The following is an 18,938-nucleotide window of genomic DNA, read 5'->3' on the forward strand; positions in this document are numbered from 1 at the left end:
AGGGGCTCCAGAACCACCAAGGGCCATCTGCCAGGGTCCTTGTTTAAGTTTCTAAATGGGTCTCTGAGCATCCAGTCTTTTCTGCCAGGATTCCTCCTGTGAACTTAGCTGCCACATTAATTAAAATACAACTACTCCCTTTTCCATATCGGTCTCTGATTTGTAGTACACATTTAGTGCTAAAAGGCACAATGTAACTTTAAAGGAGTTCAGAAATAGGAAAAATCTCAGAGGTTAGATAGTCTCAATCTGGAGCCATGAGGAAGGTGACAAAGAAATGTGATATTTGATGTGGACACAGTGAAAGTAGGCTTTAGGCAGGTGAACACGTCTGAGAACAACTTTCTGGTTGTTCTGATTGGACTATTTCTTCTGTGGAAAGGGATGAAAGACTGGAATCAACATTTATTGATTATGTACAAAGCTCAGGAACTCTGTCTGATGCTTACACACTTAATTTTCAGAGTAGTGCAGGCATTAGACTCAATATTCTTTGATAGAGACCAAGCAATAGCTACCAGCTTAGATATGATTTAGGATTTGGTGCATACTTACTGAAAATAAGAAAAGTGATAAGCTTACTTATCTAAGAAGGTCAAGGCCCACAATCCCCTTTTCACCAGGACAAAACAATTTTGTTGAACCACAAGCGTAAATGAAGTTGTATGAGTCACTTTTTCCTACCAGGATACTTACTGCTTTATAAATAAATGTGACAGTACATTTTAAGATTCCATCTATTTGACCCTGAGTTTTCTCTTTCAGGTGTAATTTTAACAGTTGTGTTTATACGAATGAAGAAGAATAAAGGCAAAGATAATGTTGAAAGTGCTCAGGGATCTGAAGCCACACCTCTGAGAAACTGAATTTGAAAAGAAATATTTGTCCCAAGTGCCATTGGATAACACCACCATTTAATCCCACAATTTTTGCTTTTCATCCAACATATGCACTGTAATTTTTTACAGATATGCCTTCTTGCCCTTTAATATTTTATAACTTTTAGGTATTTTGTGTGCTATAGACATCAGAGATATTTTCCATTTTCTCACAATACTTTCCCCTCTGCAAAAGCCTTAGCTATTTATCCCAAAACAAAATATATGTGTTTTTCCCCTTTAGGGAAAGATGGGATGATGAAATAGTCTGGGTTTTTTTTTTCTTTATCAAGGAGATTTATCAGTCATCTACCACAGAACTTCCTGGATTCAGTTTATGCTTCTTATCCATCCTTCGTCTCCTTCCTTTCTCCTTTAGTATTTCAGTAATTTAAAAACATTTGTTGGATAAAAAAAACAAAGTGAAGTTTTATTTAAAATTAAAAGATGAACTTTGTCCCTTAGTTTGAACAGAAACTCTTGGGTGTTGTTAGTCTTCTTTAGTTCAGTGTGGCTTGTGTTGCTCTTCGTTTGCGGTTCTTCTACTTGGGAGCGCCACAAGCCCTCCACAGACCACAGAGAGGCCCACGGCAGAAACAGCCCCTGGCTGGGTTTACGTACTACCTACTACACTTGCGTGCTGCCCATGTTTTCTTTATGTGTATATTAATAAAATTTTTGGTTGTTGTATATTTAATGTGTGGAGGAAAATAAGGAAGCATGAAAGAAGTCGTGACAAAAATCAAGAATAAATGTTGGCTGTGGTTGGATTTGTTGCCTGAATCTCTTTGGTTCTGCTTCCTCGTTCCTTGCATTTGTTGAGAAAAGGGCTGGATAACAACGGTTACCTATTGTTCATCACAATGGCCTTCCACGTAGAGTTAGCCCAAGAGGAGGGGTCTACGGGGAAATAAAATGTCACTGCTCTCGTGACCATGGAATGGGTTTAAGGCAAATATGCTAGAAATTTTTAAATTTAAATGAGAACCTTAGAGATTTGGGAGCATTTCTAGTCCCAGAGTTGTTTGTTTTCTGACTCCTGATTTGAGCCTTGAAAGCATTCAATGTTACACAACCTCTCAGAATTTTCTGAAAAGAACTCAGATCTAAGAAAGGTGCTCTTACAGTCATGGCTGAAGCAGGCCACGGAGTTATAGTTTTCATAAATAATCCTGCTTGTGGGTTTCTATTCTTAAAGTAAAAAAAGTGAAAACCAAAGAAAATATTCAAACTCTGTTTCTAAGACTTCAGGATTGCTTTCTTGTATCCTGTGCTTCGAACTCTTCACCTGTGTTTCGTTTTGTTGTTGTTTTCCACATGAGGCCATTGGGAGGCTCATGATGGGTGAGGTTCTCTCCTGTATCACCACACATTAAAAGACAAACCAAAGAGAACAAAATGCAGAAACACCAAAAGCGTATTTACTTCACAAATGGTTCCCCCACCTAAGGGATAGTCTAACATCCTCAGCAGCTTCTATGGATATTTTTGCTTGTGTGTTATTGGCCAAGAGTGACTGTGACCTGACATTTAGGTCACTTAAAAAAAACTGCATTATTGCTTGTCCTGCTTATTTTCAAGAAATCATATTATCACTAGAGGCCCAATGAGTGAAATTCGTGCGTGGGTAGGGTCCCTAGGCCTGGCCGGCGATCAGGGCTGATCTTTGGGGCTTCCGGTGGGGCAATTGGGGGGCCCCCACTGGCACCTGCCTTGGGTGGCCTGGGGCCTGTGGGCTGGGGGAAGCTCCTGCATTGAGTGTCTGCCTTCTGGCGGTCAGTGCACGTCATAGTGACCAGTTGTTCTACCAGTTGTTCTGTCATTCGTTGATTTGCATATTAGGCTTTTATTATGTAGGATTACTGAAAGACCAAAGCATTCCCAAGGCCTTTGGTTTTGGCAGCGGTTCTCAACCTGTGGGTCGCAACCCCTTTGGGGGTTGAACGACCCTTTCACAGGGGTCGCCTAAGACCATCGGAAAACACATATGTAATTACATTTTGTTTTTGTGATTAATCACTATGCTTTAATTATGTTCAATTTGTAACAATGAAATTGGCGGTCACCACAACATGAGGAACTGTATTAAAGGGTCGCGGCATTAGGAAGGTTGAGAACCACTGTTCTAGAAGTTCAGTTATTTGCTCTTTTTGGCAGAACAAGTTGCCTCAATTCTGTTGAGTTGAACGTTTTGCCTGTTAACCATATAAACCAAAACCAGTGGACACATATACAAATAATGAAGCAAGACTTGATACTCTCTGGAGATACAAGAATAATAAACATCCTTCCAGACAAGTAAGATAAATAAATGCCTATTGAACAGCAGGCAGAACATGTGTAAAACAGTAACAAGTCTTGACCTTCAAAATATATGGTCTGGAAATCCATGAAATTCTAAGTTGTGCAAGTACTTAAAAAAGTAAGTGAATCAAATCATGTGCTTTATTATACCTGTGGGGGGGAGGGGGGCAGGAACAGTTGACTATAATTGGTGAGATCTATCTCTACTTCTAAAATCCTTGAAGGGGTTCTAAAATATGGCCGTCTGAGGTGTTTTCTGAACACTGGGAGTTGCTCAGTGATGCACAGTAAAAGCGAGGTCAGCATCCATAATGGTTTCCCCAAACACCCTAATTCCTGGGCTGAGGAGCCATATGAGAATTTGGCTAGGAATGAAGTCCTTTGGGTCTGTATTTTCTGGAATTCTGCCCTGAAGAGTTTTCTTCTTATGTCCAGCTCTTGAATAGAGCTTAACATCAGTAATGCCCTTAGCCCTTTTATAAAATCATGTTCAGAACATAGAAGACGCATAGGCAAATTCTGAGAGTGAGGGAAAGGAGAGAAAATGAAGGAAAAAAAGCATTTGTTGAGGGTGAGCACGCCTTCACCCTGACGGTACACGGTGGAGCCTGCTCTGCTATGAGAGCCTTAGCCATAGAGCCATCTTGGTGGGTGACAGGATATTTGCTCCCTGAATTAGGACACTATCCATTTAGCTAAGGATCAACTTTTCTGGATTCATGAATTATGCATTTAATTCACAATTACTATTAATTACTTTTTTTTAATTCCTCATAAGCAGACAGGAAGTCATGGTAACAACCACTACAGCCTTTTCCCATGCAGTTTTCTTTCCATTAATCTTCTCACTCAGCAGAATCCTGTCAGGTCTTCAGAAAGAATTTTAGATGTTTCCAGACTCCAGGTTCAAAAATTCTCCCACCAGATGATTCCACGAATGTTTACAATAATATTTACCCTCCTTGGACTGTTCCTGTCTCTGGCATTGTGCTGCAATCAGAGCCTGATTATAAGATCAACTGAAAAATATTTTAAAGAAGTTAAAGGTATGAAAACCCCTTTGGAGCTACGGAGAGACTTGGTCAAGGCTTCCCAACAGCTGGGAACAGTCGGAGAGTGATGCAGAATTTCTAAGCCATGTGAAGAAGAGTTTGGACGCCCTGGAAAAAGCTCTGAAATGTTTCAATCATTACATTACTCAACTGGAATTACTTTCAGATGAGCAACTTTTGGGGCTGACATGAGCAGCTTTTTAAACTACATCATATGTTCCAAAAGCAAAATGGAAAAATAATAAAGCCCCAAAGTACAAGAGTAGCGATGCTGGCAATTTGGATATGCCAAAGAGAAGCTATAAAGTGCGTCTTTAAAGTGAAAAGGTATGTGTGTCTCTGTAGGATAGTATATTTAGGGACACTACCTGTGTTTTCAGGCATCCGCTGGGGTCTTGGAACATATCCCCTGTGGATAAAGAAGAACTGCTAGATGTGCCCAGAATGGGACAAAGACCAAATATATATTTCTTTGATCAAAGTATCACAGATAGGGAGTGTATGCTAAGTGATATTCAATAGCATTATTGTTCTCTCTTTTGTTTTTTCCTTCTCTCATCAAGGCCTGGATCTAGCTGCCTTAAGACCCAGATGTGTGATCATAGGGACATTCCAAAATGTAGATGTTTCTGGTATTAAACAGAACCATGAGGACAAGACTTTTAAGCAGAGGGGACCCTCCCCCCCAAAAAAATCTTTTAAATCACAACTATACAGAATTCTACTTTGGACAACATTGGTCACAGGTGTTTTGTTTTGTTTTTGTAAATATATTTTTTGTTGATTTCAGAGAGCGAGGGAGAGAGAGATAGAAACATCAATGATGAAAGAGAATCACTGATCGGCTGCCTCCTGCAGACCCCCCACTGGGGATGAGTCGGAAACGTGCCCTGACGGGGAATCAAACCGTGATCTCCTGGTTCATAGGTCAACATTCAACCACTGAGCCACGAGGGCAGTCACAGGTGTTCTTAAAGCAGCCCTGTGGGCCTCTCACTGTGGTTGCTGTGTTTGGGGATCAAAGAGCCTGGCCATCTGAGGTGCTTTAAGTCCTCAGAGGTTGTTCTATAGCTGTAAGAGGTTGGCCCAGTGGCCAGCAAGCTCTCTGCCTTCACCGCCACCCCCAAGGCCCTCTCTCCTCTTCATTTGTAACTCTCTCCAGCAAATGAATCCCTCTTGGCAGAGTTATCCTGAGCAAGACTGCAAGTGCAATAGGGATAATATTTTGAAAATATTAATCTGATAAAGATTTCATTCGCTTACAGTGCTTGAGTCATAAGTCTGAACATTAGGCTTATTACTCAGAGAAAGATGGTGGTTGCTTCTAAAAATAGCAAAGATAATATTTTTCATAGCCCATGCTTGGATATGGGTTTCCACATTAGAACATTCCAAAGCATAGATTGGCCTATTTTTCACAAGGCCATCTGGCTCCAACGCCTGCTCTTCAGAAGACACATTCGTCATGCCTCTCAGTTGGGGGGTAAGGAAAGCAGCATCACATACTAGCTCCTTGGTGAGGGTCCTCTTCTTCACCCTCGCCAGCTGGGCCCATTGTCCTCTTTGTTGTTTTTTTTGTTTGTTTTTGTTTTTAAAAATATATATTTTATTGATTTTTTTACAGAGAGGAAGGGAAAGGGATAGCGAGTTAGAAACATCGATGAGAGAGAAACATCGATCAGCTGCCTCCTGCACACTCCTTACTGGGGATGTGCCCGCAACCAAAGTACATGCCCTTGACCAGAATCAAACCTGGGACCCTTCAGTCCGCAGGCCGATGCTCTATCCACTGAGCCAAACCAGTTAGGGCCCATTGTCCTCTTTGTAATACTTATTGAGCACTTGCTAAATGCTTAGGCTTGACATTTACTTACTCATATAATTTTCACAGTTGAGGTTTAAAGAGATTCATTCATTCAACATTGAGTACCTGTTGTTTCCTGGGTGCTGGGAACACAGGGATGAATAAACAGAGTCCTTGCCTTCAGAGGGGTCACTTGCATAAGACATTGGAAGTAAAGGCAGAGCTGAGATTTACACACAGAACTATTAGGCTCCAGTACTTGTATTCATCTCACTCTGTCAGACACACCTTCATTGACTTCCTCAGGTGACACGTGATCAAACAGCTGGGACTTGACCCCAGGCCTCCCATCCCAATCTTCCTCCCGCACCACTGCAGCACTGGTGACCCTGAATATGGGCAAACCCCATGGCAAAGACTGAATGGAGTTGGGGTATATGGTATCATCTGGTTCCGAGGCACCACCCCAAAAGGGACAACCCTTTTCAGGCCTGCCTGAGTGCCCACTGCCCACACCCCCTTCCCACCGCTGGGAAAAGACACCCACTTCCTCCCTCATTCTTTGCTTGTCCTTCCTGGGATGCCTGCAAGATGGCAGGGACTAGTGTAGGCTGTTATTTATTCCTGTCTCCTTGAGGTTCTGCTTACATATTCTATTTTCCAAAGTGCTGAGCGATAAATTGTCTTTTTTCTTCTTTCTGGTCAGCTTATGGCAGAGCTATGCACAGAATAACACATTTTACAAGAAACTGCTACAGATGTTCGCTGTTCTTCAAGGCTGTCCTTGTCGCACGGTCAGAGCCATTAGTCTTGACCTCCAGGATTTGTCTCACCCACTGAAGGCTGCCGCAAATATAATTTTTTGCCTAAATGTTTACAGTTTTAGAAGGAAGTTTGGGGTTGTTTAAATGCGGATTAAATCCAGTTAGCTGAGCAAGCATTTTAAGGTCCCCTGAAGTGTAAGGTCAATCATGGAATCTCCCAGGTTGGAGACTGAGGGGCTGGCGGGGATGAATGCGCAGTCTGGGACTTGGATTTAATCCGCAGGGAGGTTTTTTAGCGTCGTGCTCAAGAGCAGGGGTTGGCAAACTTTTTCTGAAAAGAGTCAGATGTTTTAGGCTCCGTGGGCCACAGGGTCTCTGTTACAACTATTCAGCTCTGCCTTTGCAGCATGACAACAGCCAGAGACAATACTAAACAAATGTCTTCGGTTCCAATAAAACTTTATTCACAAAAACAAGCAGTGGGTCAGATATGGCCCACCAGGCAGAGTGTGCTAGCTCCCGTTTAGAGCAAAGTCCCTGCCACCAGACTGCCCATCTTACAGCCTCTGCCTTGAACTGGGGACTTTGGACAATCAGCTGAATCCCTCCAATTCTTAGATTTCTTATCTTTCCGTCAGGCTGCCTCATGGGATTGTTCTAAGATGGAATGAGATGGGGTTTGCTTAGGGCAGTGGCTGGCCCCTGATAAGAACTCAGTAAATGTTAATTATTACCACGAAGCCAGGAGCCCCATCGGCAGCCTTTCTCTGGTGAGGGCACACGGCAGTGACGACAGCTAGAGAAGCAGAGTTAGGGGACCCTGAGCCGTCATGCGTTGTCAACAAGTTCTTTGTGAAGTGAGAGGCTTGCCCGGGGCCCTTCTCCACGAGGGTGTGAGGACCAGAGAGCCTTCCGAGGCTTTCTCGGGCCTCCCCATGCAAACGTGGCTGGCTTTCGCTCCGATGTCATGTCACGTGTTAGGGTAGTTGGAGGTCCCGCCGAGGTCGAGGATCAATGCTTGTCCCACTCCATTGGGAGCCCTCCTTCTGGGATCCAGGACCCCGAAAGGGCTGGGCTCGTGTTCGGTGATGAGTGTGTTGTTTTATATATGGTTCAGCGTTTAGGACCCCACACGGGGAAAGAAATAGCTCTGCTGTAAGAGCCCTGAGCTCTACAAAGCCAGTCCAGTGTTGTTTTTTAAGTAGAGCAAAATGGGGTGTATTGAAGCTGCATTCCAAATGAGGAGTGGACCAGGAGAGAGCGAGAGCGAGAGAGAGAGAGAGAGAGAGAGCCAGTCCAGTTTGGAGGGAGGTTTGGAAGGACCCCGAAATGCTGCTAACATTCGCCCCCTTTCACTGCAGCTCCTCAACTGGACCTTCTCATTCTCTGAATGTGTTTCCTTTCTTTCCACGGGTCAAGGGCTGACTGATCCCCGTAATTCTTACAGGCTGTTCTCCAATAACCAATAGGCCTCTGATTATTATCAATATTTTTTACTTCTAGAAATAAAAACGAAATGCCAAAGTCAAATGATCCGAACATGGCAATTCTATGGTGGAGGAAGGCCATGCCACTGTGCAGAGACCCAGATAAACGAAGTGAATGCAAGCCAGGCAGCCCGTTTTCCATCAGCAGGCGATCTCCAGTGCTTTCCTGGCGAGGTCCGGGAGGGAAGTGCCAAATGGGGACATGGCTGACATCCACCTCAATCCTAGCAGACGCAGATCGATGGGCCCTGGCACCTGGTCCATCTCTTATTTGAATTGCTTTTGAAAGCCTGGCGTAGGGAAGCCAACGAACTCTGCAACACAATGTGCTACTGGCTTTGGCCAAATGTACTTCAGCTGTCTGCCTCTCCATTATGGTGAGTCATTCTATGCCCCGGGGGCGTGGGGGGGAGGGAAGGAAGCCTCTTTACAAAGAGTGCAGAGAAACTGGGGCCACCACCTCCCAGTTCTTAGTGCAGACGGGGCGTTCTTGGTCCCTTCTGTCTAAGCCACAGAGCCAGGATGTAGCAGAAGGGAAGGATGGGGGCCCGGGAGATGAAGACCCAAACTAGCAGATACCGGTGCCTGGGCAAGCATAGCACGAGATGCTGAAACACATGAGCACATTAAATTCCCGCAGGAAGCCGGAGTCTGGAATCCTTCATGCCAGAGCACTTCTCTACCATGAGACCTAAGTGTGAAGGCAACTGGCAAATCGTAATCCATCTCCACACCCTCCCAGAGGCTCTGGCACTGCCTCGTGCTGTCCCCAAAACCAGTCAGCATTTGCTGTTGGCTTTCCTCAAACTCGGCGTTCTCTCGTCTCTTCCCCACAGGACCTTTGCACATGCTATTCTCTTTATTGGGAGCTCTCTGCTCCTGACTCCCCTCTCTTTAGCCTTTCATCTAGTTAGCTCAATATCTAGGTCTCAGTTCAAGTTTCCCTTTAATGGGAAAGCCTTACCTAAGCCTGCAGTGTATGTCAAGTGTCCTAGTTATAAGTTGCATTTCGTTTTTAAAAAATATGTTTTATTGATTTGAGAGAGGAAGGGAGAGGAAGAGAGAGATAGAAACATTGATTAGCTGCCTCCTGCACCCCCATCCCGCCCCTACTGGGGATCAAGGCCACAACCCAGGCACATGCCCTGACCAGGAATCATAATTGGCGACCTCTTGATGCATGGGATGACACTCAACCAACTGAGCCACACTGGCCGGGCACAAGTTGCATTTCTTCTCCTCAAACCTCTTAGCTCAGCTTGTAATCACTGTGACCTCCTGTTTCATAGGTCGATGCTCAACCACTGAGCCATGCCAGCTGGGCTTAAATAGAGATTTAATAGTACGCGCACAGAGTAGGAGTTTACCAAATACAGATACTGCTATTGACGCTATTATCGTTATTAGTATAGAAGGGCAGTCTGCCTGAGAGGAGCTGATTCCTCCTTTGTGCCACTACTGTCCCTTGTATATAAACATTTATAGATCTGTACGTATAATTATAGTTCTAGATTTATATTATTTCCATTTGCACGTTCTCTTTTAAGTCCCAAGGACTCAATAGTGCCTGGAATATAATACGTGATCAGTCTGTTGACTGTCAATGTTTTTGTAAACACACAGCTTCCACACTTAGCTATGAACAGGCAGCCAAGAATCACCAGACTTGAAAAAACCCAAGTCATAGAATCCAAGGAGTAGGGAACAAAAAAGCAACTAAGAGGATAACCAGGATGATGGTGGAAGTAAGTTCCAAGAATTACCCATAGGCCTAGAAAGAAGCCAGAGGAGGTGGAGCAAAAGAACAGGGGAAGCCCTAACCGGTTTGGCTCAGTGGATAGAGCATCAGCCTGCAGACTGAAGGGTCCCAGGTTCGATTCCGGTCAAGGGCATGGACCTTGGTTGCGGGCACATCCCCAGTGGGGAGTGTGCAGGAGGCAGCTGATCGATGTTTCTCTCTCATTGATGTTTCTAGCTCTCTATCCCTCTCCCTTCCTCTCTGTAAAAAAAAAAAAAAAAAAAAATCAATAAAATATATTAAAAAGAACGGGGGAAATCTCCAAGGAAAAGGTGTAATTAAGAGGGTTCCCAATGTGTTGAGGGAACGTCACAACTTTGTAAGGAAATCTAGTTCTAAATCTGGAGTCCCAAGAGCCAGGCACCCTGGAGCCAAGAGAGAGTGGCTCCTTTGTCTAGAACAGTGGTTCTCAACCTTGGCTGCACATTAGAATCACCTGGGAATCTTTTTAAAATCCTGATTTCTGGGCCTCATCCTCCGGAAATTCTGTTTCTTTGTTACTAATGTTGTGGCCCCAGCCCATAACAAAGAAACAGAATTTCCCGAGGATGAGGCCCAGAAATCAGGATTTTAAAAGATTCGCAGGTGATTCTAATGTGCAGCCAAGGTTGAGAACCACTGGCCTAGAAGTTTGTGTAGATATTTAGACTTCACATGCTTGCAATGGCCATGCCCACCCCGGCCAATTGCCTGTTTCCAGGTGTGATTGACAGGCAAGCATTTCCCCATGTCATTCGGACCTTACTGGGCATGTGTCTAAACTGCCTTTGAACAGTCCCTTCCCCCATCAGTCAGCAGGGAATAGACTTGGGGAATGTTACGTTCAGCTTTTTGGTAAAGCTGTGTAAACGGCAGACTTACATTATTTAGTCTTCCCTTTCACTCCTTTCCTGTTAAATAATAACCAGGTTATTACAACGGCATCAGTTTTAAACAATAAAAATAATTATGATGGAGAGGTAATACTCATCTGTATCTACACACATGGCAAGATTTTCAACATGTTATCTTAGTGCTAAAAGACACTTTTGTTCGATCCTCTTGTTTAACCGCTGAAGAAACCGAGGCACAAAATGGTCAAGTGACTTGCCCAAGGCCACACTGTAAATAGTGCTGCTTTGGAGATGTCGTTCCAGAATGCTTGGTCCTCTCGTACATGAATTGCAGTGTACATGGCGCAATTAAGTCAATGGTCAAGTCTGAAAATAGAAAATGAATGGATATGGTTTAAGAATAATTATTCTTGTAAATTTTTCTTTTGCAAAGTAAGGACAGATCGTTTCTTCCCTTGAGAAATGTAGAATGGTAAGGAAATCAGTATAGATTTTAAAGGTTAAGTGATAGTAAAAATAATAATAGACAGTAAATAGTATATTGATTAAAGGTGAAACCGGACAACGAATGGGTCCAGGCTACCTGCCACTACTTGAGTCAATTAAGTAGAGACAGGGTTGAATCATATGTGAGTGCTTTATTTTCCAATATTGCCAGCAACATGGGAGAGCCGCAGGTCATCCACACAAAAATCTGCTCTTCCCCCCACCCCCATAAACTGCTTATATTGGGCAGAAGGAAAAGGATTACAGGGAGAAGTATGACAGGAATGGGTATAGTGGTTACAGGTTACAGGCAATGCGAGCTGGGGGGTTGCAAAGGGCAGTGCCTCTAGGTGGTGGCAACCTGGGACTCCATTGTTTCGGCAACAAGGTTGTTCATCTTTCCACAATGAGAGGCAGTTCTCAGATAAGGAGAATGGACGGCATTTCGAGGTTAACTCCCAGGTCTCGGGGTGTACACCTCCCAGCCAGGTCAGAATGTGCTTTCTTTAATCAGAACAAAAGAATCACAGTTAACAGAGCATGATTAATATTTCTTATAATAATAGCTAATCCCCACTATTCTATTTCTGCCCCTGATAAAGGCACTGAATTTATTATCTCACTTTATCCTCTTGACAGCCCATTGAGATTGAAACCATTCTTATCACCATTTCAGCAAAGAGAAAAACTGGTTTTGTGAAATATTTCCAATGAAAGGGCCTATATTGTGGATGGTTGGATGGACTCAATTTTGTAGCCTCCCTTTAATGGATACTAACAGATAGGAGCCTATTACGAGAACAGAAGCCAAAGGATTAAAACATGTCATGGCGGCCTGGCTGGTGGCTCAGTAATTGAGTATCAACCTATGAACCAAGAGATCAGGAGGGTTCGAGTCCCAGTCAGAGTACATGCCCGGGTTGTGGACTCGATCCTCAGTAGGCAGCATGCAGGAGGCAGCCAATCAATGTTTCTCTCTCATCATTGATGTTTCTCTCTCTCTCTCTCCTCTCCCTTCCTCTCTGAAATCAATAAAAATATATTTAAAAAACAACAACAAAAACATGTCACAGCAGAGGGTAGTGGAAGGACCCCTTTCTGAACGCTCCTTGCTAAGTTACATTTACATATCAACTCATTTAACCCCCTTGGCAACCGGAAGACCTAGTTACTAAGGTTTCATTGGGTCCATTTTAAAGATGTGGAAACTAAGCAAAGAGAAATCCATTAACTTGATGGAGGTGGAGTCAGGATTTAATCCTAGTTCAGTTTACTTCTGAACCCAGACTGCTGATGACTAGGCTCTATTTCCTCCAGATTCTCAATTCTTTTTTCTGTAAAGCAGGGATTACGTTTGGGAGAAGATTACACTGCACAATGCCTGGTTCCCAGTAAATGAAAGGGTTTTGCAAACTATTACGTGCCACAGGCTTGATACTAGAGGCCTGATGCACGAAATTCGTGCTTTTTGTGGAGAGATGGCAAGGGAAGCTTCCTTTGGAACCACAGAATTTAAAACTCGAATTTTTCCTTGGATTGTTTGCTAGTTATTTTTCTAGATCTGAATGCTGTACTTCTAGATGCCTCCTTGCAGTTTTCCGTCTGCATACCTTACTAAAATCTGCACAAAATCCCCAGGTGCGAATGCAGCTTTCGTATGAAAACCATCACCAGTTAAAACACTTTGTCAGGTTGATGAAGAGGATAGTTACGAATCAAAATAGCAAGCTGGCTACCAAAGGGTTTTTCCTGTTGACCTTGGGATTCTGAAAAAAAAGAAAAAAAGAATTTAAGCAGGGCCTGTGCAAGGTTCTCACCAAGATTTATGGACAGAAACTTAACTACCTTAGCGACCTCATCTCTGTTTAATTGCCCCATTGTCACAGCAGAAAATCTGAGTCTCAGGGGTGGGGGGAGCTCTGAGGGTTCACAGCAGCTGGGGCACCACAGCCCAGAGAGTGAGAACCCTCACTCTTGCAGAGGCACTTGGCCACCGTTTGCCTGCATCAGAAGTAACCGCTCTTGAATTAAAAGGCCAAGGTGAGGGAAGGACTCCTGACTGCCCACAACTATTTTTAATACCTTGTATGTCCCTGTGCTCATCCCTTTGACTGACATAAAGCACACGCTTAACTTTCCAAGATTGAGCAGCTTGCCAACGGAGAACTCTGGGACCTGTGTTGTTTAAAACAGCATCCATTTCTTAGAATTAGTCCTAACCAAAGCCAAGGGTGACTTAAGGCCTTAAAACTGCCACAGTGAAGTGTTTCCAAATTTAGTAGACAGGGCATTCACATGGTGGAGGACAGAAAACCTGCTGCTGCAACCCAGATCGTCACCGTACAGGTAGCATGTTGTAATTCAGAGAACTGACCTTAAGCTTGGCTAGTATCAAGTCCTTTCTATTTTCCCCTCTGCTGTTCTAATTTTCAAAATTTGTTCTAGATAATGCTTACATGGCAGCCAGTATAAACAATAAGTCAGCCAGCTGAACGACTTCCAACAAGAGAATACAAACACAAGGGTACAGAGACACCCTGCGGGCTTGCCCTTTGGAAACGGTTCCATAGATGTCCCTAAATCCAGCACTTGGGCTCAGACTTATACACATCCATGGGCTCACCACAGCCAACTTCACCCAGCCCATCTGAGGAGTTCACAATCTGGCTGAGATCTTTATTGTGAAGAAAAGGGAGGCAAGGGAAGCATGCAGGGCAGCTTCCTTACTCTTCCCAGGAGCCAACTTCTTTAGCTTTGGCTGAGATGCATTTAGGTGATCATCTCAAATCCTTTCACAGATCTTTAATTTAAAGGGGTTATTGATTTTTCTCTGGAAGCCACATTGGCAGATAGAGTCACTGGGGCTCAAATTGCAGCATTGGTAAAAGGGGCACACATAACAATGGACGGGTAGCAGCAATTCCACTCCTAGGGACATACCCAAAGATTTGAACACAGGGACTCAAACACATACTTGCACACAAGTGATCATAGCAGCCCTATTCACTATAGGTGGAAACAACACAAATATCCCAATGTTATATATATACTAGAGGCCCAGTGCACGAAATTTGTGCAAGAGGCTTGGCCCTGGCAGCCCGGCTTTGTCCGGAAGGTCGTCCAGAAGGTCGTTTGGCTGTCCGGTCTACTTAGCATATTACACATTTATTATTATAGAAGATATAATTAATATAATTAATATATGACATAGTAGGCGGTTAGGCAGACATAAGCAGAGCAGGAACAATAGGCCTAGCAATTGGCAAAACGGGGAGGACAAGTATTGTATCGTGAGAACTCATGCCCAGACTGACCTTTCTTCCCCTCTCATATCATGGGTGGTGTGGTTTGGACCCTCCCATGACCTTCCCTCCCGTGGCATGTCGCTAGTCATGTGGTAGGCCCCTTAGAGAAGGAACAAGGGTGGGGGTAGCCTCACAGGACTCCCATAGAAGCCCTTGCATGACCACTCCCTTAAGCGTTAAGTCCTCAGGACAGTGAGGTTCTGACCCACATTCAATAATCTTCGGAACAACACCTCGGTCTGCTGGCCACAGAGACAGAGTTTTGATCAAATAGAGACGACATCTAGGCCCCAGTTGTGTTTCCGCTCCAGGCCCAGAAAAGCAGCAAAATCAAAGCCGTGCCATGGCCGCCTCAGGACCGGATGTAATGACTGATGACCCCCCTATCCCAGTGATGGCGAACCTATGACACGAGTGTCAGAAGTGACACGCAAACTCATTTTTTTGGTTGATTTTTCTTTGTTAAATGGCATTTAAATATATAAAATAAATATCAAAAATATAAGTCTTTGTTTTACTATGGTTGCAAATATTTAAAAATTTCTATATGTGACACGGCACCAGAGTTAAGTTAGGGTTTTTCAAAATGCTGACACACCGAGCTCAAAAGGTTCGCCATCACTGCCCTATTCTATGCTGACAATCAGTAGCGACTGTGACCCCGAAAGGACACCCCTGGAAAACTGGTGAATATTCTACTGAGACCCTCCCCTGAGCCCTCCAGATACTGAATGCTTTATTAGCCCATTTCACAAATGAGGTCAGTTGAGAGAGGCCAGAAATATGTCCCAGCAAATCACAGCATGAAGACTCAAATCCAGACCTTCTGCCTCCAAAACCAGCAGCATCTCATAGGCGGTGCTGCCTTTCCAACAGTTAGTCCTCTGTCCAGGAAGCATTCCATCAGAGGTGAGAGGACAGTCTGAGAGAAAAGTTGGATAAGCCCCTTGAAACTACCAGTTTATAATTCTGCCTAATGACTGGGAATATATGATCAAACGAGAGAGAGAGAGAGAGAGAGAGAGAGAGAGAGAGAGAGATTATTAACAACATAACTCATAACCCATCTACTTTTCATTAGCTCCTTATCAAGAAAAGATAGGACAGTGGAGGGATAAAGTGGCCAAGGCGTGGATTCAGCATTCAATAACCCCAAACAAAGATAAATGTGAGAAGAGCGTAGAGCCCCGAGTGATCTTCTTACAGGCAGGAAGTGTGCTGCCAAGTCAGGGTGAGAGCCCGTCTCCAGGATGACATCAGCTTGGAAAAGCAATGGAATCATGTGAGGCCGCGCAGAACCGCAAAACCCCGGTGTGCCGAGAGCGAACCAGGGAGAACCTGACTTCGGCGGCTTTGCCCCATTTCCTGAGCTTATCAAGCAAAAGTCAAAAGCAAGCCTTTCTTCCATGCATCTACTTCTGTGGGTCTGTCTGCATGACCCAGACCTCTGGGTGGCAGAGTTCCAGGCCCTCATTCTGCTATTTTGACAGTTGGTCATAGAGCCGTAAACATTTTCAAAGTGATGAGGTATTGACCAGCCGACGGTGCATGCTTCCAGGAATAGCCCCGAGGCTCTGAAAAGATGTGTTGTGGATTTCTGCTGCTCCTGCCTTTGGCTGGGATCACATGGGTTTGTATGAGTCTTCCCGTGAGTCATGAACATGCGACTGTTAAGCAGCCAAATTGGGCTTTTCATCCAGATTGATAAACCCTATAAAACTCTTTCCACTATAATTTCAGAAGATAGTTTTGTAGAAGGCATTCGGGGACAGTTGGTAAAAGTCGTCAGCATTGACATGGTTCCATAAACACAACCTTAGCGCTTCCTGCATTACACATGCTTGGTTAACAGCAAAGAGGTTGGAAATAACTAGAGAACAGAAATGCAGGTGATTAGGTAAAAAGCTGCCCCAGGAACTCCCCAGTCATTTCTCGATCACCTGTTATGTGCCAGAAACTCTCGCTGGCTAACGGTATAGAAATGATAAACACACTCCCTTCTTCAAGAGGGCTCACACTTCATGGGAGAAATAAACATGTGCACATCATTGCGATCCAGTCACTACTATGCAGAAGGGACGCTGGGAACTCAGAGGAAGCATGGATTAGCTGGGAAGCGAAGGGTGGGCGTCACATTTGAAGGGGGTCTGGAAAGGCATACAGGAGTGTGTCGAACAGGAAAGTTAAGGTGGGATTTCAGACAGAGGAGTTCCACATACAAAGGCAAGGATCACGGAGAGGGAATCTTAAGTGTGAAAATTGACACGTCATTTAACATACTCTAATACCTAAATTCTGAGCAATTGCGATGAGAAAAACGAAATGCCTTCTGCAAATCACATACATTCTGATGTTAAAATTATCATCCTGAAATAGATCTAGTGGAGCAGCATGGGTCAGGGAAATAGGACCAGAGGTAGACTAAGACCAAAAAAAAAAATATGATCTGAATTCAAATATTATGGCAAATGGTTCCAGTGATACTGGAATATGAGTTTCTCTTACATTCCACTGTGAAATGAGTGGATGTTACTGTTAGAATCACAATATGTACTATTTGTAAATAAGTATGCTATTATGCTGCATATATATTTTTTACATTTTTATTTATTGATTTTAGGGAGGGAGCGTGAAAGAGAAACATCAGCCTCTTGCTCCATCCGCTTCTTTTATGTGCTCTGACCAGGGATCGAACCCACAAGCATATCAAGACGATTATGCTGCATATATTAATTCTAAAATGCAAGTTCAGTTATTTTCAGCAAATCCTTTTGTTAAGCTTATAATGACTTCAAGTAAACATGTCCTTCAAGTATTACTAAGGGGAGGTACAAGAAATGGGTAGAGTCCACTGATATTTGCCTAGTGGATAGAGTAGAGAGGCCTTACAGAATGGTATCTGCAACAGATCGGGTACAAAATAAGCTCTCAGTAAGTGGTAGCTCAATAGTGACAAAAGGCATCTATAATAATAAAAGGGTAATATACTAATTAGACCTGACATCCTTCCAGACGACCTTCCGGATGAAGCTGGGGCTGTGAGGGAAGCTGGGGTCCTGGGTGCCAGAGGGAAGCCGGTGTGGGCAGCCAAGGGAAGGAAGGCCTACTCTTAAATGAATTTCATGCATCGGGCCTCTAGTATTTCTATAAACAGCAATTAGAAAAGAATTATTTAAAAAGATGATGAACTCCCAATTATAGGATGATGAGAGAGCAGGAAGTACTTTGTAGGGAGGAAGGCTATATCTTCTCTTTCCATGTCCAGATCCTTATGCACATGATGCAAAGGTTCCCAGGCAGTCAGTCCTCTTGGTCTGGAATGAAGGGTCCACTCTGTTACCCACGGGCCTGCACAAGTACGTCATGTTGATGTCAATCAAAGATGGTTTAGTCTCTGGCCAGAGGTGATCCTGATACCTTCTTGGCAAATTTTTAATAAGGAAAGATTCTACCTAAAAGTCACATTAGAGACAGATGCAAGATTTTTCACTTAATCTTTACGCTTATTGGCCCTTAACTCGACTGTTTTCTTCTCTTCTCTTATTCATTTGCCTACTTTCTCTTCTCTCTCCCTCTTTCTAGAGTTCTTTGTTCTCTCATCATTTACCATAGGTGTTGAAATCTTTTCAAAAATTACTGTTAAATAAAAACGACGAGGAAATGTAAAATTGCTGTCACACTCAGGCTAGGAAATAACTGACAATTCTGACAATATCAAATAAAGATACGTATGTTGTACTATTACTATACATCACATCAGTAAACCACACAGCTGGCTATAAAATCACCCCTACTTTTTGAAAGGTAAACATTATGGCTAAAAATGTTCCAAGAAGACATGGAAGTACTTTCATTCTTTAAAATTTCCATCTAGAGGATACACATAGAGTCAGTAGTATTTCACTTGTTCCAGATACTACATTATTCCACCAGGTTATACCCTGCATTTAAACAAACCTCTAGGCTCTGTTTATTTCAATTTTCCCTGCAGCTGTTACTTAGGTCTTTGCTCCATAATTACTGTTTACTCAAAATCTCTCACTTGTCAGGGAATTGCCTGTCATCTCTCACATTCATGTGGTGGCTCTTATATTTTGTCTCTTGTGCTAAATGTTGGAGTCCTAACCAAAATATTTGCACAATACCTAAGTACATTTCTATGAACCATCAAAATAAAGTCTAGCCCGTTTGTGGTAGCTCAGTGGTTGAGCGTCGACCTATGAACCA

General features: G+C 43.5%; 1 protein-coding gene and 1 long non-coding RNA gene across 2 annotated transcripts in view; both read left to right on the forward strand.

Moving 5' to 3' along the window:
- The window catches only part of CDH17 (cadherin 17), a 53,695-nt gene extending 52,047 nt beyond the window's left edge, over positions 1-1,648 (forward strand). Inside the window, exon 18 of the mRNA XM_070392257.1 lies at positions 766-1,648. Coding sequence (XP_070248358.1) covers positions 766-866 — 101 coding nt within the window. The 3' untranslated portion in view covers positions 867-1,648. The remainder of the gene's footprint in view (positions 1-765) is intronic.
- A 2,324-nt stretch (positions 1,649-3,972) lies between these two features.
- LOC138993170 (uncharacterized) lies at positions 3,973-15,176 on the forward strand. Its single transcript, XR_011468240.1, has 3 exons — positions 3,973-4,561; positions 8,306-8,666; positions 15,023-15,176. It is a non-coding gene; the product is annotated as an uncharacterized lncRNA (long non-coding RNA).
- The last annotated feature ends 3,762 nt before the right edge of the window (positions 15,177-18,938 follow it).

The sequence above is a fragment of the Myotis yumanensis genome, unplaced genomic scaffold (genome assembly GCF_028538775.1).
Source record: "Myotis yumanensis isolate MYYU_CA2020_CCGP unplaced genomic scaffold, mMyoYum1.0.hap1 SCAF_15, whole genome shotgun sequence".
NCBI lineage: Eukaryota > Metazoa > Chordata > Mammalia > Chiroptera > Vespertilionidae > Myotis > Myotis yumanensis.